The sequence below is a fragment of the Engraulis encrasicolus genome, chromosome 8 (assembly GCF_034702125.1).
Source record: "Engraulis encrasicolus isolate BLACKSEA-1 chromosome 8, IST_EnEncr_1.0, whole genome shotgun sequence".
In the NCBI taxonomy this organism is placed as follows: domain Eukaryota; kingdom Metazoa; phylum Chordata; class Actinopteri; order Clupeiformes; family Engraulidae; genus Engraulis; species Engraulis encrasicolus.
The window spans coordinates 56,342,166-56,363,025 of NC_085864.1; the positions used below are offsets into that span (position 1 = coordinate 56,342,166).

General features: G+C 44.3%; 1 protein-coding gene across 1 annotated transcript in view; it reads left to right on the forward strand.

Annotated features, from left to right (window-relative positions):
* Window positions 1–20,860, forward strand: part of cul3b (cullin 3b) — a 33,727-nt gene that overhangs the window by 7,484 nt on the left and 5,383 nt on the right. The window contains exons 2-12 of the mRNA XM_063205896.1: window positions 316–513; window positions 13,068–13,181; window positions 13,505–13,665; window positions 15,325–15,439; window positions 15,993–16,221; window positions 16,482–16,627; window positions 17,011–17,187; window positions 17,968–18,138; window positions 18,627–18,734; window positions 18,841–18,965; window positions 19,634–19,730. Coding sequence (XP_063061966.1) covers window positions 316–513; window positions 13,068–13,181; window positions 13,505–13,665; window positions 15,325–15,439; window positions 15,993–16,221; window positions 16,482–16,627; window positions 17,011–17,187; window positions 17,968–18,138; window positions 18,627–18,734; window positions 18,841–18,965; window positions 19,634–19,730 — 1,641 coding nt within the window. The remainder of the gene's footprint in view (window positions 1–315; window positions 514–13,067; window positions 13,182–13,504; window positions 13,666–15,324; window positions 15,440–15,992; window positions 16,222–16,481; window positions 16,628–17,010; window positions 17,188–17,967; window positions 18,139–18,626; window positions 18,735–18,840; window positions 18,966–19,633; window positions 19,731–20,860) is intronic.

The following is a 20,860-nucleotide window of genomic DNA, read 5'->3' on the forward strand; positions in this document are numbered from 1 at the left end:
CCACCAGAACACACACACACACACACACACACACGCGGCAGCTCAGCAACTTTCACTTTACCAGGCTCGGCAATAGTGCAAACTCATTCCGATTGCACCTGAAGATTTCATTGGTCATGCTAATTGCTCGGATGAGAACGATAGCGGTGATTAGGTCTGCGAGTGTATTTTGTATTTCATGTCTGCTTCAAAGTCCAAAGCTTTATGACACTACTACAGTGACTGTGCATCATATTATCGTTTTGTCTAAATGCCTCCTCCTCTCTCTCATCTTCCCCTGCCCTGCTCTGCTCTGCTCTGCTCTGCTCTGCACAGATGACTATGGATGAGAAGTATGTCAACAACATCTGGGACCTTCTGAAAAATGCCATCCAGGAGATCCAGAGGAAGAACAACAGCGGCCTGAGCTTCGAGGAGCTGTACAGGAACGCCTACACCATGGTGCTGCACAAGCACGGGGAGAAGCTGTACACCGGCCTGCGAGAGGTCGTCACCGAGCACCTCATCAACAAAGTAAGGACGCGGAAAAACGCGCAAGCACTGCTGCAGTATAGACACACACACACACACACACACACACACACACACACACACACACACACACACACACACACACACACACACACACACACACAGGCTGAGGTTCTCGCTCAGATGTGACATTATACACCTCCACGGTGTCTATACGCCTCTCACTTCAGTTTAATTTATTAGGGACTGTCTACAATTTAAACAATAAATGTTCCCATGTCATGCATCATACCCGCGTTGGCCTCAGGCTAATTTATATCTACAGTCCCAGGCATAGCAGGACCCCCCCACCTCACCCAGTAGCCAACGCCACTCATGCAGTAATCAAATCACTCACATGAGCGTCCAAGCCCTCTACTCCACACACTCTCCTCACAGACACGCTCACAGACACACTCACAAGCAATAACATATAGCACATTATCATGCAGAACTGTCATTCAATATGCGTGAGAGGAAAAAAAGAGAAGAGCATTATTATAGAAATTAGAAAGTATATAAAGTATTATTGAGTAGATAACTAACCTTGACCAGATGAAAATAAAGCCGTTTCAAGCATTTGGCAGCAAAATCAAATGTCTACTGTAAGTGCCATTTCACCCTGTCTGGATTTGACCCTGGGCACAACCAGTAGAGGAGACTCTGAAGATGTAAAACATCTCTTAGGATGATCTTGCTTGAGCATATTTGCAATACATTAAGCTAGATTTATGCTTCGCTCGCATAGAATCTGCGTCCGTCCGTTTTCTGTCTATGCGAGTCCACGCCCCCCTCTCAGAGGCTCTGCGCCCGTCGTCTAGCGCCTCGAAAAAATTCTAACTATCCGTCGGACGGACGCGGAGTACGCAGACAAAAAGGCACTATGATTGGTCGTCTCGCTACTTCCTTGTTCTGTTCTTGTGGCAGCGCAATGCCAGTAGTTTGCGAGAGCAGAGCTGTATTCTGTTAAAAAAAAAATAATGCCTTGTGTGTAAATGTGTGTAAATACACAAAGCTACAAGCTAAGTAACAAACAATGCATCAGTTGAACACTCGTGGCACAATACCTGCGGTTTTACTACCGTTCCTCCACCGAATGTAAACACACATCGGCAGAATCAACTGTCTTTACATGCTTGCATTTTCTGCTCGTGAAAACAGACTGGGTATGTCAAATAATGATACCACTGCATTGCCTTTGCAATTTGTGTGAAAATACCTAGCTAACCGGGATAGAAAGCAACATTGCACCTCGCAGAGCTCGCAGATGCATGAATACAAAATTGGTTCGTGGCCACTCCCACGCGACTTTTCACGCTCGCAGTTGCTGAAGTCTAATCTGACCTTTAGGGTAAGGGTGGGCGGTAACCGCGGTATAATATCGTGTGCAGTATTTTTTCATCAATGATAGAGATTTTGTCTCATACCGTCTACCGCAATAGTGCATTGCGTCCTGTAGATGTAGAGTTATAGTTATAGATAGCTGTAGATAGTTATAGAAAAGTTTAAAAATATGTTTTCAAATGATTTGAATGACAATAATTCCCACATAGATGAACAATGTCTGACCAGTCATTTCCAAAAATGAAATGCAAAAAATGGTGTTTTGGTCATTTTGCCACAAAACGCTTAATTTTAAAATTTTGTACATAAGTGTACAATACCGTGATATATACCGTGATATATACCGTGATATATACCGTGGATAAAATTATACCGAGGTATACATTTTTGGCCATACCGCCCACCCCTACATTAGGGGCTATGCCATTGAGTGACTTCTAGATAATGAGACATACAAATACACTATTGGCCATAGGCCTGCCCATTTGCATGCTAACAGTTACGGTAGGGCTGGGAGATATGGAAAAACACCCTATATCACGATATGGATTAGTTTATATCACGATAACAACATATATCACGATATACCACAATTACGTTTGTTTTCAATTATTCTATTTTGTGGTGTCCTAAAGCCACATTTCTTTCAAATGAATCTTTTTATTCTCATTTTTACAGTTAAATGAACTTCGAGCATGTATAGTGACGACATGAAATGTAATTAAGTTATATAAAAGTGTATATTGTGCCCTTTCTCCTCTATTGTTTATATCATGATAAAATTAGTTTATCAATTTTATACAATTTAATATCACGATAACGATATATATTGTCATATTGCCCAGCTCTAAGTTACGGTACATTCAGCCTGAAAACAACCAAAGCCAACAGGTGGGTGAGGTCGGTGGAGACGTTTGGCCATGAATTAGCTTTAGTAGCTCTTGCTGTGATATCGACGTGCTTGACAGCTCGCGCGTGTTGGCCTGAATGATGAGGAGAAGAGAGAGCGAGAGAGAGAGAGACTCCGCCTGAGTTAGGTCATGATGCGGACTGCCTCCAGCTTTTACATGTTTTTCTTGTGTTGATGCTAGAAACAGCTCTTGCATTACATTACTCGTAGCGGAGTTGATCTTATTAAGTCATTTGTGTAATTGTGCGTTTTAATCATCAGCTGGTGCTGAGATGTCAGCAGCATTTAAAGATGTAATCGGAGACAAATCAGCTGTTGGGAGTCTCTGAACAAGCTGTGTGTGTGTGTGTGTGCGTGCGTGTGCTGGCCTTGCGTATTATGAATCTGACTGACAAATAAGTGGATGACTTGGGAGGTGGTTGGAAGCAGTGAGCGGCACGTGTGTGTGCGTGTGTGTGTGCGCGCGTGTGCATGCATGCGTGTGCGCGTGCGTGTGTGGTCATTAGGTGTTGAGCGGTGCAGTAGGCCGCTGTGCTGCACTGTGCTGCGCTGCCGTAGTCTTATGTAAGGTGGATTTCCCTGCCTCTCCTCTCCTCTGACCTTCCCCAAATCCATTTGGCCTCTCCTCCTCACCACCCCACCTCTTGCTCGCTCGCGCGCCCCCCCCCACCCCTCTTGACTCTGGCGTAATCCTTCTGCCCGGTACTGCCAGTCTAGCGAGGGACCCCTCTGGGCTAACGGGTGGATCCATATGAGATATTTGGCTTGCTGTGGGAAGTTGTTATTCAAATGGGCCCCTTTCTATTACTGAGGCAGTGTGCCACTCGGCACCTTGGAGCAGCACCCACCCAGGCAGGCAGGCCAGACTTTATAAGGCACAGTTTATAATGCAACGTTTATTATGCACAAGTAATGCATAGTTTGTAATGCATAGATAGGCTCGAGCCGATCATTATAAACTATCAAAACGCATAGCTGGCCGAAGTCTGCCGGAGCTGTCTCTCTGTGGGAGATTTTTATTCGTGTCACTTAGAAACACCCTCCTTTCCAAAAAGCAGCACAGCAGTCAGATTTGTATTTTAACATGCCCATTGTTTTTTGTGTGGCATGATGTGTGTTCCTATTTGTATGTGTGTGTGTGTGTGTGCGCGTGCGTGCGTGCGTGTGTGCCAGTCATGCCCTGGCTCTGTGTGGCAGCAATCCAGGGGATTAGCATGTGGTAGCAGGGCCAGATCTCCACGGCCGTGTGTGTGTGTGTGTGTGTGTGTGTGTGTGTGTGTGTGTGTGTGTGTGTGTGTGTGTGTGTGTGTGTGTGTGTGTGTGTGTGTGTGTGTGTGTGTGTGTGTGTGTGTGTGTGTGTGTCCACTGCAGGACACTGGCTCGGCTCCACTTTCTCCTTCTCTGGCCAAACTTGGTACCACTATGTGACAGAAATGAATGAGCATTTTTTTTTTAATCGCTTAGTAATACAGGAAATGCACCATATTTTAGCAGATGTTGGCTGGTGCCCATTTCCACCCCTAATAGCTCGTCAAGTGCAGCGGAAGTGAGCGTAAAATACTTCAGCTGCATTTCAGAGTTATTAACTTCAAATGAGTTAATGACAAAAACAAAACGTTTCCTGGTGGGTTGGGTGGGTGATGGGTGTTTTCTGATTCACCATGGATGAAGTGGCAGTTTTGGCCTTCTTCCCGCCAATTGTCACTATCTGTCTGTCTGTCTGTCGCGGCCGTCTCCAGACTGTTGTCTCATGGTGACACACGGCCACATACCTCTTGTCATGGCAGCTTTATGTGACGTCGCCATGACTACTGCCTGTGTTGTTGAGCTGAGCGGTGTGTTACGAAACAGCAGGCCAGGCCAACCTGTTTGGGAGCTCGGAGACCGAGCAGGCGTACGTACCGTATGCACTGCTGTGTAGGCTGAAGAGTGCCGTTTGATACGCAGGCCCATACAGGAAGTAACATGTTAAAGGGTAACGTTTAGGTTAAATTTATAACTAAATATAAACTGGATGTTGTCAGGAGAGGTGTTTTGAAACATATATGTGAAATTCACAGTCTATAACAAAGCCAAACTGCAATATTTTTATGAAAATGTATCATTTTACAGCTACTTCTGAAGTATTGGGCTCCTCACTGGCAGAGCCTCTATGACGTAGATAGAGGGAGTCCAACTAAAGTTCTGGCTCAGCTCTCGCTTGTGGATGTAGGCTTACCAACCATTTTGGTTCTAGTAGAGAGGCTGGGAAAAGTGGGCAGTTATATTGTATGTGGGCTATTGAAAATGGTCTATTACTGTGTTTGTGCATTGTGTTTTAAAAAAGACAGATCAGCGGGTCTATCGGTTTATCTAGAATATGAAACTGTTCTGGGTATCCGCGCTGTTTGTGGCCATGCGTAATTTCCGATTATAAACAGGGGGGGCGATATCTAGGCCTATCTCTCCTTTGCTTTCACATGAGAGATGCATTTCATAGGCAAATCTAAAATAGTCTCAAAGTAGACCATTACATAGGCTACTTAGAAATAGCGACTACTTTAATATTTTTCCCAAAAACGGCATTTGCCGTGGAGTAACGACATGCCCGCCGCCTATGCGCCCTCTGTCCATGGTGCTGAAACCGCGGCACTACTCCTATGTGAAGCGCGTTACAGTTTCACGAGGGGGTTGGTTTACAGGCTACAAAAAGACCAAACTATATAATAGGCTATGGTTGAAGGCCCTACCCTTTGCCGACAATGATGAGAAATAATATGGTCACTCACTGTGAGTGGCATTGCGTCAAACGTTTCCTACTCGGTGCAAAACAATAACTCATAGCACCCGAGAAAAATGCCATGTTGTAAAAATGGCATATAGTCTATTTTCAATTTCAGTTCACTGCTCAGTAGGCCTATTACATGAAACTTCAATAAAGCTCATCCACATGCACGTCACAAAACAATAAACCAGGCGGCGGGACTTTCGATTATATTCCCTCCAAAAATGTCCGCATGTCACAAAAAACAGTTATTTGCATTGTCCGTAATTATACCAAACTAAAAAAGCATTCCCGTAGGCTAGAAGAAATCAAGTCTTCAGCTGCTATAATCCTCGTTACAAAACTGAAACAAAAATGGCAGCACAAATATTACCTATATAGCCTACCTATTTTTGCATTGCGAGCTGTCCACGTGTGTGGTGCTAGGGGCGAAATGTGCACTGGCAGCACTCGTCGTTGAGTTTGGGAGATGTCTTTAGTGGGAGTAGGCCTATTTGAATGTGTAAAACACGTTGGACATGCTGGGCATTTTCAGTAGGCTATGCTTGGGAAAGATCGATTATTATTTTCCTGCGTCATTGTTTCACCGTCGACCTTGCATCAGCATGCCAACGTTAGGCTACATTTGCCAAACTAACGTTGATGTGGTCCTGACATTTTGATGAATAGCATAATATCTCTACATTTCATCTTGGCCAGTCAGAGATGGCACCAGTTTTTTAAAATGTCTGCACCCTGTGCGCCGGGAAGGCTGTTTTCTTAAAACTAATAAAGAAACCTGCTTCATCATTGGCGGGTATGCAGTGACTTAACTGTTTGCGCAAGAGCCTCCAGTATAAGCACCTGTTCGGCGTGATCTAGCACAGTCGCAACAGTTGCAACCTCGCGCATGCAACTCCATTAAAACGTGGACTTCGGTATGAGGTCTCTGAGCAATATGAACCAATCGAGTCGGCTTTGCTATTAAGCAAAATACTTCACTTATGTCTACTTTACTAAGAGGTATTTTGTGTAGGCCTAATATTTGGAGACATCACCTTTCCCTTTCTGCAAAGCGCTTTCGGGAAGCACGTCTCTCTCTCTCTCTCTCTCTCTCTCTCTCTCTCTCTCTCTCTCATACACACACGCCAACTCGTCCAACTCTCCGCAAGACGACGGCTATGTTTAATGTCACATGGCTTGTCTTGTTGGATAGGCTACCAGGCAAATTTGCAAGCACCTTAAGTTTCGATTGTGCCGCTTGGAGAGGAGGCATTTAAATGTTACAATTTAGGCTATTAAAGTAGGCATCGCCTACACACGTTCCGATTTTTTTTTAACTTTAACACGTTGTGCAAAATGAGTAATTTAAAACGCACCGGTTACTAAACCAGACCGGCTACTAAACGGGGCCGGTGTCTATTTTTCCGATTTTTCACAACACCCGGTTACAAAACGAGGCCGGCTACTATTAGGAGCCCGGTTACAAATCGAGGAAATACGGTAGCCTAATAACGGTCTGGTACACCCTCATGGCGCTGCTGCAGCGCATTGACATGGAGGAAACCTACAAAAAATATTATTATTTTAAATAATAAAATGGTTCAGACGGTATCTGGTGGATACTGCCACTGTTTAAGGCCATTTAACTTGTTGAAATTTAGCCTATAGGTCTGGAAAGGTGTTACAATATTATAATCTGGCCTATTCTCTGCAGTGCTTATGTCTGTAGAACGCGGCGACTCCCTCTATCTACGTCGGATTCTAAATGTTTGTTTAACACATTGAATACCGGCGGTGCTCACGGAATTATGTCGTAGAATACCAGCGTTCTAAGCCCTTTTTTACGTTTTTTTGTAGACTCACAGCTTATTATGTGATAGGGCCACTGAAATATGTTATGACTCGTTTGAAAGTGGAGACGCTGCCCTCTTAGTAGGTGAAAACTGTGTGTCTCTACGAGCTTTTATTGCCGAGTAAACCCACGCTAAACCGAAGTGGGTATCCATGGAATTCAGCTACAATCGGAGATATTGAGGTTTTTGTGAAGGGTGCGCTTCTTTAGAATGTGACGAGTTTGAAAGGGGATGAGTTGGTTTTAATCACAATTTGGTGCAAGGTTAGCTCTGACACACATCTTCCTGCACGTCAAGACACGCCTCCTGCTCTAAACCACTACGACACCGGCAATCAATGCCCTTCGAAATCCACGTTTTTCACACAGACTGAACACAAGCTCTTTGCACACATGCAGAAGGTCGGACATTTGCTAAAATAGTTCCCGATTACTCCCGAAATAATAGCCCAACATTGACAACAAATCCCAATGATATGATGCTTAGATGTAGCCCATCCGATCCATATGTAGCCATCTATGCTAGCTTCTGGCTTTTCACATACAGGAAGACAGTTCAACATAGGGGTGAATAATCAAATAAACTTATCTGGTTGGCGATCAAACTTCTAAATCGCAGCGCATTACTCCAATTACAATTCGGGTGCCATTTTGATCCAAGGAGCTGGTAAAGGTCTAGGTAGCAAGCCCAGAAAGTTCAAGATACTCCTGGCACGATATACAATGGTCTCTGTGTTTACCTATTGCGTGAAGTCAGACACAATACACGCTACCGATCGTGGGCTACTAGGGAAACAACAACATAGCACGATTCACGAATACGGCAGCACACCTCCTGCTCTGTCACACTACGACACCAGCAATCGATGCCCTTTGAAATCCCCGTTTTTCACGTGGACTGAACACAAACTCTTTGCACACATGCAGAGGGTGAGACATTTGCTAAAATAGCTCCCGATGACTCCCGAAATAATAGCCCAACATTGACAACAAATCCAAATGATATGATGCTTAGATGTAGCCTAGCCCATCCGATCCGAATCATATGCGGTGGCAGATGGACACTCCCAACTTAGATCGCTCCCGGACGTGTAGTCCCAGGTGTTTCTATCACTCCCGGACGTGTAGTCCCACCCGGATCGATAGTCTGGCTAGTGGGAGCGAGCCGACAGGGGAGCGTCCTGCGTTGGGAGCGACAATCAGGGAATCATGATATGTAGCCATGCTAGCTTCTGGCTTCTCACATACAGGAAGACACAGAAACTTATCTTTTTGGCGATCAAACGTCCAAATCGGAGCGCATTACAGCAATCACATATCGGGTGCCATTTGGATCCAAGGATCTGGTAAAGGTCTAGCAAGTCCAGAAAGTTCAAGATACTCCAGGCACTATACAATGGTGTTTACCTATTGCGTGAAGTCAGAGACAACACATGCTACAGTGACCGTACTAGGGAAATCAATGCAGGCAGCGCGATAGGCGACATGGGTTGGCATCCAGACATCTTGGTAAGTTAAATTAAAATATCCAAATCATAACACTCAAACATCATAACAATCAAACAACTTTGGACTGCAAATGTTGTCATTTATGTCCATCACAGAGCTACCAAAATCACATATATTGTCCATTGAAGTGTGTAGATTCAAAATATGATATTTAAATGCAAAAACGTATTTTTACGTTTTGGTATACAACGCATGGGCGTGAAAAACGCATTATTACGTCGTCGGTACTCAATGTGTTAAAAGAAGCCGCCGTTATTTTTGACAAAGTTTTCTGAAAATGTTGTTTATGCAATAATTCGATATTTTGACATATATCACATCTAAATGTATGTATTGAGGTTCTTAAAATGAGATTTAGTGGTGTTCAGGGATTAAAGTTCTCCGGCATATACCGGATTTCCGGCTTGTAGCGATTGCCCGTGGGTTAATTTGTTTTTTAATACTCGGAAATAAATTGACGGTAAATAAATAAATAAAGACAACACCCTCCAATCCCTCCTGCGTTTGTCAGCCAATGGTAGCAAAGGAGCTCACTAAAACTAACATTGTTAACCAATCAGAAGAAGAAGGGGGCAGGTCTTAGGAAAGCGTGCTAATTCAGTATCTCGCTCGAGTCTGACCACCACAGAGCCGGCGGTCTTCGAGCAGTCGCCGCCGACTCGCCGTTCTCATGCCGCGGTCACAGAGCAGTGTCAACAACTCGCTCTACATGGCAAGGCACCTTGCACCGTTTATTGCTCTATGAGCAGAAATATGTGTTAAGATTACTAAACTGCATGCTATGGATTGGTGATGCCGTTGTCGTCAAAAACATAAATGGAACTGGACATTGTGTGTTTGGACATAGCCTACAGAATGTCGATAAGCATACAGTGTTGATAGAGCTTCTCTGCTCAGTGCTAATAATTAGCTCTCCACAACACACAAGGTTCTGTTTTTCCACAGACGTTCGATCCCTCTGTGTCTTTTCATAATTTCTGAACCCAACTTAGAACTTAACACAGAGCTGTCACAGCATCTCCCGGAGTGTGGAGCGGTCGAGCGGACCGTTTATCTGTGTCTCATCTCCTAATGTCAACCACTGCCTGTGCATTATGCTACCGGTAGTTCCATTCAAAATAATGGCTGGATAGCGTGATTCATGAATCAATCACCAGATTACTTTCTGGGGTTGTTGGAAGATGTGCTTCAGTCTACAACTACTTGTGAGAACACCAACAGTAAGAGAATAATTTGTTATTAGTTAGAATTTAACAAAAAAAAGCTTAGTTTCACTTCAGCATGTTGCAGATGCCACACTCATGCTGAGTTTTGTTAGCGCGCTAACTACCGAACTTTTATGCTAATGTTTAGCTAAGAGGAGTCGGTTACTTATAATAAACACCACCTACATATTAACTGATATTATCTCCGGTGGAAAAATCAATGCAAAAGTATTGACATTGGCGCTGTGTTCAACTTAAAAGTGACTCAAATAGCGCCTAGCAAGATGGCAGTCTGCATGCAGACAGCAGCAAGTTTCATCCCACTAGCTGTAGTATCAGGTTTGGTTGTTGGGTGTATAATTCCTGTCATTGGCACGTTTTTAGTCTACACACATCTCAAGTTGCCGTTTTCATGATGATTGTGAGATCGTTAATGGCTTTTAACAATCTGTTAATGGGCTTTAGTTTTCAGTGGAATTCTAGTCATTGATTGGAGGCTAAAAATAATACTGCTATATGGTGATGGACAGAACAACTTGAGCTTGATGATGAAGCAAGGCAGTCTTTTTTCTGAGAATAGCCCAATAGGAGAGTAGCCAAAATATTTACAGGGCAGGCACTACAAATTCTGACCTAGAGCTAGCTCTATCCAAGGCTCTATTCAGACTGACTGTACAGCTGAGAAACCTGGAACCCATCTATCTACAGACACAGACAACATCTAGTCCATAGTAGCCACCAAAATGACATTAATGAATTAAGTTGATTTGCATTTGTAATTCGTTAAAACTAAAGGTATTTTGCATTATTATTCAGCCATGTCCAGGCATTTGCATTTTCTTTTTTTTTAAAGGCAGGATTAAACACTTAGGCCTAAGTAACCAAAGATTATGCTTTTACCTCTGTTATGTATCTAACATGTCATGGTATTTCAATCTTTGTTGGTCATATTCTGCTGCACATACTTTTCTCATGCTTTTGTGATGAAATGGCCTATGTAACTACACTATTATGTAATAATGATTATTGCTACACCCTTTTGGTCTCCTTGGTAGGCCCTATTCGAGTTGCAAAAGTCATTTTGACCCTGACATGGCACCCACATCAGAATAAGATAAATAAGACAAACATAAGTGTAAATACTAAGCTTAAAAAGCAATGAAATTCTCGTTTCACCGTGTATCGAATAGGGTCGCGTGGACGCACCAAAAAGTTCAGGCTCAGGATTTTTTTTTACTTTAATCCATGGGTGTTTAACCTGCAAGTTACACTTTAACCCAGTGAAGAGGAGGACGTGGAACAAAGACAGACAGACAGACAGACAGGCTGACAGACAGATAGATAGAAAGAGCGGGAAAGAAAGGGAGGGGGAAGGAGGGAGGGGGTGACTGAGATAAAGAGAGGAGGAGGCAATTGGAGTGAGATGGAAGGATGTTTCCCGGTTAGTCCCACAGAGGGCGCTGTACGTGACTAGGCAGGGTTGGCCTCAGCAGAGGTGCATCAAGTAGAAGTAGGTCTGTTACGTGCAGAATTACAATACTAGTAGAATGACAGAACAGAGTTGTAGCAGAGAGAGTAGAGAGAGAGAGAGAGGTTCCATTGGCCCATTGTTTCCGGGCTCTATTATTGCAAGGGGGAGGGGGGGAAATCCCCCTTTAGGCAGACCTAAGGACTGTTCTATTCAATGCTAGGAGTATTATGACACGCCCATTTAGGCAGACCGGAACCTGGTCATGTTAGGTGCCCATAGCAACCTATTACAATGGCATATCTCTATACACTTAAAGAATCTCTGGTTGTAGTGTAATATCACAGTAATAGTACTGTAATAGCATCCGATCGTATCAGTAGTTCTCCATCTACTTCATACATCTGATTGTCAGTAGCAGTAGGTAGCAGGCTAGCCTTGTAGCACTGAGGCCCAGGGGCTTAGCTCTGATGAAGTGGTGAGCTAATTATTCAGAGACTGTAGGTCAAGGCGTGAATTTATTTCTCCAGTGCCTAATGGCTGCTGTGATCCAAATGACACTGGAGACACACACGCGCGCGCACACGCACACACACGCACATAGACACACACACATGCACATAGACACACACACACACACACACACACACACACACACACACACACACACACACACACACACACCCTGCAGCACATGGACCCAGCAAGCACATGGCACCACTTTGTGTCACTCTTGCATAAACAGGCTGTCACTCAGACAAGTGCACTCACTGACATGCACGCACACATACACCCGTGCACGCACTTGCACGCAAACACTCACATGCACGCCCGCACACACACACACACACACACACACTTGCACAACCTGTTCAGACGCCGCTGGCTGTAAGCTAAAGAGCCACTCAGCACAAGGAGCAGAGCACTGTGACATATCGCACCCACGCACGCACGCACGCACGCACGCACGCACGCAACGGTAGTAGAACATTGTCCCTCATTGTGGGACCTTACAGCTACTCCTCTTTTCATCAAGGTTTTCAGTTTGCCTTTCTGCATACCTGTGGTCTTTATCTTTATCACAATACCTTCGAATACTGATAAAATAACTGGCCTAACAGCATAGTCTGCTGCTAATTGGTTGGTTGGTTGGTAAGTGGTTGTCCCCTGACTGCGTAGGCCAGTATGCAGCATCCTCAGTTGAGCAGCTGGTGAGGGGTCATGGGGGGCCTCCAAATGGTCCTGACAGCCCTGTCCCCATCCATCGTTACCAAGCGGATGAAGTGTGAATATACGAAGATGTCAGAGCAGCTGTCAGTCAGTCATAATGCTCATCTGAAATGTTACAGGCTTAACCGGCCACAAACACAACTTTGAAAGGCAGACTACTGTAGTGTCATGTAATCGTAACCTTATTGTGGATAAAGTACTGCAAGATGTTGAAGACATATGTTTGAGTATATTCATGGTCTTTTTTAGCATATTAAAGTTGTGCGCTTCTCTTCTGCTTGTGTGTTCCTCAGGTTCGAGAGGACGTGCTGAACTCCCTCAACAACAACTTCCTGCAGACCCTCAACCAGGCCTGGAACGACCACCAGACAGCCATGGTCATGATCAGAGACATCCTCATGTACATGGTACGTAACGTGCCGCACAATCCAGACGCCTGCTCAACATTTCTGCAGCTGGACAGAGCCAGAGAGCCTTAGCCCTCAACAGTTATGGAGCACCACCACCAGATTTGTGGATCTTATTGAAATTTGTCCTCTGTTTATAATTCCCTTGTTCCTTGTGTGTGGTTTAACGTGTTGACACGTCTTGGGTTTGTGTCAGCGCTAATCAGTAGCTTCTGTATGCTAAACTGCTAATCAATAACTGGTGCTTGTTATAACAGGGGTGTGTGTACTGTATGTAGACGTGATTTCTTTCTTACCTCACACTGTGATTGTTGTTGTTGCAGGACCGCGTGTATGTTCAGCAGAACAACGTGGAGAACGTCTACAACCTGGGCCTGATCATCTTCCGAGACCAGGTGGTGCGCTACGGCTGCATCCGAGACCACCTACGGCAGACGCTGCTCGACATGATCGCCCGCGAGAGGAAGGGAGAGGTGGTGGACAGGTACACACGTGCGCACGCACGCACACGCACACGCACACACACACACACACACACACACACACACACACACACACACACACACACACACACACACACACACACACACACACACAGTAGTAGAGCAGTATTGTCTCTCTACAGTATTGCCTCTTGTGCTACCGGATGTAGCCATCCAAGGTTCCCACCATCATGCAAATCCTGGAAAAGTCATGGAAATACATTTTTCCAGGCCTGGAAAAGTCATGAAATTGTGTAAATCCAATGAAAGCCATGGAATTTTACTGTTGTTTTAACATAACTACAGCCTTCTGTCATCATTAGTCGATTAGGATTATTTCCTCATGAGTCAGAGAGGTCCCGCATGTTATGTATTGACAATAATTTGAATAGTTAAAAACTTACACCATAAGGTGAGTTGAAAGGGTCACATTTCATATTTAGCCCCAAAGTATGCAAAATTCTACCTACTAAGTCATGGAAAATGCATCTTTAGGTCATGAAAAAGTCATGAAAAGTTTTGAAATTTTGTCAGTCAAAAAAGAGAGGGAACACTGATGCTGATCTCTGGCGCTACTGAACTGATGTATTGCTATGACTATACTGCTTTGCTGATGAACTGTTAAAGAACATTGATGTACGTCTTTGACTTGAACAGGGTGTCCGTGTGTTTGTAAAGAGTATTAAAAGTTGATAAATTCAAAAAGCTAAATGTAATGGCCTTAAAAGTAGTACATTTCCTCAAAAGGTATTGTTTTTGAAAAAACGAGCTGTTCTTTTTTTGTTGTTGTAGCATTTTGAATAAAATTTAAGTGGTTAAGCTAGACTTTTAGCCCAAAAGTTGTCGATTTGACTCACGACCCGCCTGGTTGGTGGGTGGGGTAGCCTAATTAACCAGTGCTCTCCCTAATTCTCCTCCATGACTGAGGTACCCTGAGCATGGTACCGTTCTGCCGCACGCCTCCCTTTCAAGCGTATTTTTGAAAAAAAAAATGTCTTGTTAACACTCGCAACGAAGTGCCGTGATGGTTGTAAATCTGATCTAAAGGTAGTGAAAAAAGGTATTAAATGGTAGTAAAATTGACTTCAGGATTGGTGTATATGCCCTGTTGAAGTTAGGATTTTATAATGGCAAAAAAAACAAGTGTTACAGTAGTATGCCTTCCTACTTGCTTTCATCCCATACATCTGAACTTCAGCTAACCCCTGGGGTTTCTTCAGCTCTGTATAGAGACAGGATTTATGGTGTTAGGAGCTGCAGCTATTTCCTATTCAGGGGTGCATTTCTCCAAACCATAGTTGCTACTTACGTTAGCTACTTTCTTGGTTGCAATGTTATTTCCCATTGGCGACCACCCAAGTTGCTAGTTGGCTTGCCACTATGCTTTCGAGACACAACCAAGATATGCTGGAGATCTCCACACACTTTAAGGCAGCTCTGCTCTGCTGAATGAGCGTGTTACGATGGGAGGCCAGCGTGAACTAGCCTGAGGCTGCTGGGGATCGCTGGCTCTCCCCCCAAGGCTGTTGATTTATTCATGTTGAGACAGCTTCTCAGGATGATCTGGATGTAAACGTTCTCTTGCATTTCTTCATCTGATTAACTCGTTTTTTCCCCTTCTTCTTCTTTCTCTTCTTTGCCATCTTGGTTTTTCTTTTCAGGGGGGCCATCCGTAATGCCTGCCAGATGCTGATGATCTTAGGCCTCGAAGGGAGGTCTGTGTACGAAGAAGACTTCGAGGCCCCGTTTTTAGAAATGTCAGCCGAATTTTTCCAGGTTTGTGATCGTCTCTCTTTTCCCCCTCTCTCTCTCTTGTCCCTGGCAGTTGAGTGGATTTGCATAGAGTCTAGCAGCATCCAGACTTGCTGTGGAGATAATTCATGTCAGGTGTGGAGTCGTCTCTGCGGATGTCTTCACAGGCCTCATCCCGTTTCCCCATGAACTCACACTGTGGCTCTCTGCCTGTGATTGAAGGCTGTTTGAATGTGAATGCAGACTATTAGTCCTCGAGTGAAATTCAAAGCACACTGCTGCAGTTTGTGTGTGTCAGGGCTGTTTAGCCGTAGCCCTGCTGATGGCTCGTTCACGTTGTTTATGAGCTAGTGTCATCATCTGAGGTCTAATGATGACTGTGCACACAGAGAGATGTTTCCCTCATCTGTAGTCAAAGAGCGGAAAGCAGAAATGAGGTTTAGTTCATCCCTCTCTCTCTCTCTCTCTCGCTCTCTCTCGCTCTCTCTCTCTCGCTCTCTCTCTCTCGCTCTCTCTCTCTCGCTCTCTCTCTCTCTGTCTCGCTCTCTCTCTCGCTCTCTCTCTCTCTCTCTCTCAGATGGAGAGCCAGAAGTTCCTGGCGGAGAACTGTGCCAGCGTCTACATCAAGAAGGTGGAGGCGCGCATCAACGAGGAGATTGAGCGGGTGATGCACTGCCTGGACAAGTCCACAGAGGAGCCCATCGTGAAGGTGGTGGAGCGCGAGCTCATCTCCAAGCACATGAAGACCATCGTGGAGATGGAGAACTCCGGCCTGGTCCACATGCTCAAGAACGGCAAAACGGAAGGTGCGCAACTCTGGCTGTTTGCTGTGTTTGCTTGTCATTTACAGATTTAGTAGTTCTTGAAATTATAAATGTGTCAGTGGGGTACACAACTTTTCTCCTTCATCATTATTTGTAAAATTAATAAACATTTTACCGTAAGTGCATGTCTTTGCTGTGTTTTAAACACTGTGAAGCATTTAGTATTTTCCTGTTTGAACCACTTGTCACTAATATGCTTGTCTCTTGTCTCTTCTCGCATGTTATGTTTCATGTGTTTGCAGACCTGGCCTGTATGTACAAGCTCTTTAGCCGAGTGCCAAACGGCCTGAAGACCATGTGTGAGTGCATGAGCTCGTACCTGCGTGAGCAAGGCAAGGCCCTGGTGTCGGAGGAGGGTGAGGGCAAGAACCCCGTGGACTACATCCAGGTAACCACACACTCCCCCAGGGATCCTGCACGCTGCACCTGCACAAAGGCTGCGGCTCAGGGGAAACGCTACAGTAACACTTGTTAGTGTGCACCGCCTGCTATTTAGATAGTCCCCCCCCCTCTTGATAAAAAGACCTTGTTTACTTTACTTTTACTTTACTTTATTTATTTTTCAGGACATTGCACATTAATGAACATAAACATACAAAACATATGTAAATGCGCCAGATTATAAATGCTAATTTCCATCTGGTGTCCAAAAATATGTTTTGTAGATAATACACATTACACAGAACATGATTTATCATGTAGAACTTGCATGGAGTGTAGACAATGTTTACTGGATCTTGTGTGTAATGTTGCCTGTTGTGTCTCTGTCAGGGTCTTCTGGACCTCAAGTCTCGTTTCGACCGCTTCCTGCTGGAATCCTTCAACAACGACCGGCTCTTCAAGCAGACCATCGCAGGCGACTTTGAGTACTTCCTCAACCTCAACTCCCGCTCGCCTGAGTACCTGTCTCTCTTCATCGACGACAAACTCAAGAAGGGCGTCAAAGGAGTAAGTGTCTAACCTTGGCCCCCTCATGGGAATCTGGATCCAGATCAACCATCCCATCATTCCTCAAACCATACCATGGTTATATATATATATATATTTTTTTTTTTGCCAAGTCAAAATTCATAATCGAACATGCAGTATCTGTATTTGACACGTTTGCCTTGTAGAGGTGAAATGCAGTCCGTTTGCCATTACTTGCAGGGTTTCCAAGGGTCATGGAATTTCTGGAATACCATGGAATTTCATACGTTTTTCCAGTCATGGAAAGTCATGGAATTTTACAGTTCTGCATGCACAGTCATGGAATATCATGGAATTTTCTTAACAGATGTGTAAAAGCAGAAACTTTTTTGTTTGGTGTATAACATTGTTTCTTACTGGTTATACTGAAATGCTTCGCCAGAAACAGTTTGGTTTTGCGCTGTTATATGCAACATTCTAGAATGCAATGAACCGACTGAAGTCTGTCGGTGGCTGAGCGTCGACTCTAGGGTTGAAGATAATCTTCAGTTTTCACACTTTTTTTACGTAATTTCTTTACGGAAGTGGTCATTGAAATTCTGTTTTTGGGGTCTGGAAAGTCATGGAAAATCATGAAATTTTATATCTGAATTAGAGTGGGAACCCTGTACTTGTGTTGTCAGATTCCAGTGAATACACACACAGACAGACAGACACACACACACACACAATATACGATAAATTGAAAATAATGCATTGCAAAGATGATTCCAAAACGCCACCCTAACACCCCCTTCTTCTTCTGTGTCCTGTGCTCAGCTGACGGAGCAGGAGGTGGAGTCCATCCTGGACAAGGCCATGGTGCTGTTCCGCTTCATGCAGGAGAAGGACGTCTTCGAGAGGTACTACAAGCAGCACCTGGCCCGCCGACTCCTCACCAACAAGAGCGTCTCTGACGACTCGGAGAAGAACATGATCTCCAAACTCAAGGTGAGCAGTGCACTGAGCAGTGCTGCGAAAGAAGTCCCAATTTGATTCCCAAGACCTCTGTTTTAAGTTTGCATTGGGCGTTTTAAAAATATGTGTTAAGTAGCTCGTTCAACACTGCAACCATAGCATATTATGTAGCTGGTATAGTCAAGACAAAGATCACACAGTAAGTGCTACTGTGAGCTGTGATTTGTCATTTGTAACATTAAAGATATTAATCTGATTTAATTTAAAAGGTGTCAGGGTGTGTGTATGTGCAAGAGAGGGAGGGAGAAAGGATTGATTTGAAATATTTTTTTGTTTCTTCTGCAAGTGTAGCTTTTCTTGGAGGTGGTGGCAATAATCTACTGGTGATTAGGAAGCCTCTGAGATCTCTCTAGTTGAGACGGGGAGGGTGTGGGGATGCCCCTTTGCATGAGATTGAGTCACAGTATAAATAAAGTATACTCTACTTTACTCTACACTCTACAACACCTCTTTCCCTGCAGACTGAGTGCGGATGTCAGTTCACTTCAAAACTGGAAGGCATGTTCAGGGACATGAGCATCTCAAACACAACCATGGACGAGTTCCGGCAGCATTTGCAATCAACTGGGGTGAGTGATGCCGAATACCATCTTTCAACATTATTCAAAGGTGTAATCTTCTGAATTTAAACCATGATCCATATTTGTGTGTGTGTGTGTGACCTCTGTTTTGCAGGTATCTTTAGGAGGGGTTGACCTCACTGTTAGAGTTCTCACTACAGGATACTGGCCCACCCAGTCAGCCACACCCAAATGCAACATCCCCCCCTCACCCCGACACGCCTTTGAGGTCTTCAGAAGGTTAGGCACACTTTTCTTCCGTAGTGACACGTTTTCCTAGATGGTGATAATCTTGGCAGTTACGCTTATCTGTCAGGACATGATACTACTGAATATGTTTATTGTTTCAATTTCATTGTCATCTGTTACTGTGTAATTAGATTTTTCTTTTGGCTTCACAGCAGTGAGCTGATTCGATATTGGATCGTGATTCCGTCTTATGAACCCAATATCGATTCACGCTCAAAAAGTGTGATATCGATTCACAACTTTGTGGATCGATCTTTTGCCGATGATTATAGGTGCTATTTTCTCAACCACATCCTTTAGCTCTCCTCCACATTCATTTAGGCTACATGCACAAATACACATGGCCTGTTCAAGTAAATAGTGCCACTCTTTTCCCACTTCTTTCTCTCATACCAAGGCATTTCATGTTTGTGTGGGCATCAAATGCTGAGATATTTAGGTTTGTAGAGCCGGTCTTAGAATTTTAGGCATAGATGGGTTAAATTGACAACCCAGCAATACAGAAGATCGATATCGAATGGGATCGTGGATCAAATTGGATCGTGACCTTCTGGATCGGAATCGAATCGATCCAGGACATTTGGATCGATTCCCAGCCCTAGTGCCTCGTGTGTTGGTTTGTAACTGGTCGTATTTGCTGTCGTGTGGTGGTGTTTTAGGTTCTACCTGGCCAAGCACAGCGGCAGACAGCTCACTCTCCAGCACCACATGGGCTCCGCGGACCTCAATGCCACCTTCTACGGCCCAATCAAAAAGGTACCGCACACCAGCTCTGATCCCGTACATTGCTTTGTGAGGTTTTTTTTCTCTAAACCATGATCACCAGCATGACAAACACCAGTCTGCAGTTTCAAATGATACTTTGACATTATCAAATGCTATTTCAAATGAAATAATTTAACAATTCATCTTTGCTGTGATGAGGCAGGTATTTTTTTCGTCTCTGCCTTTTCTGTTCTGCCCCGTCCTCGTCCTCAGTAGTGCTGGCTGAGACGCGAGTTGTTTCAGTCTGACTTTGTTTTGCCCGCTGCCTGGCTTCCCCAGAGGACGCTTGAGATTTGAGCCTTTTTAGTCTGACTTTGTTTTCACCGGCTGTCTTCCTCCGGAGGACGCCTGAGATTGGAGCCTTTTTTTAAGCCGACTTCATTTCACCTGCTTGTCTGACTGTCTCCTGCATCCCAGGAGGCAACTGAAGCCGTTTTGCCTAACGTGACATCGCATATCACATCTCATTACCTACATTGCACTGCAACTACATTACACTTGTAATTGTTGTGATGTTTTAATCCAAAACGACGTCAAAGCAGGGAACGGTACTGGGGTGTCTAGTCTAAGACGAGTGTTAGTATTATCTTCTAGCATCATTGGCTTGTAAGGGGTGTGTATGGCTCTGCGGAACTCTCCTCTCCTCTCCTCTCCTCTCCTCTCCTCTCCTCTCCTCTCCTCTCCTCTCCTCCCTTCTCTTCTCTCCTCTCCTCTCCTCTCCTCTCCTCTCTTCTCCTCTCTTCTCCTCTCTTCTCCTCTCCTCTCCTCTCCTCTCCATCCTTCCCCCATGGCTGAGGTGCCTTTTTCCCCTCCAACTACTCCATAGGCAATATTGTCATGATCTTCTCCGTGTCTGCCATTTCGATGCTTTAGCTGGAAAACATACTTCACTTTGGTCAAACCAGTACATTTTAGTTTATTACTTAGTAAATATTCATGAAAAGATCAAATTTGGGGATGAACAGCATAGCTACAATGTCTACTCTACTCTACTACTCTGGCCACCATCCTACATGCTCTACCTCTAACTGAACCCTATTTTGGGTTGTCTATTGAAGACTGAGACACCAAGACATGGACATTGAAAGAATTTTCTGTTTGTATTTTTGTTTTGTTTTGAT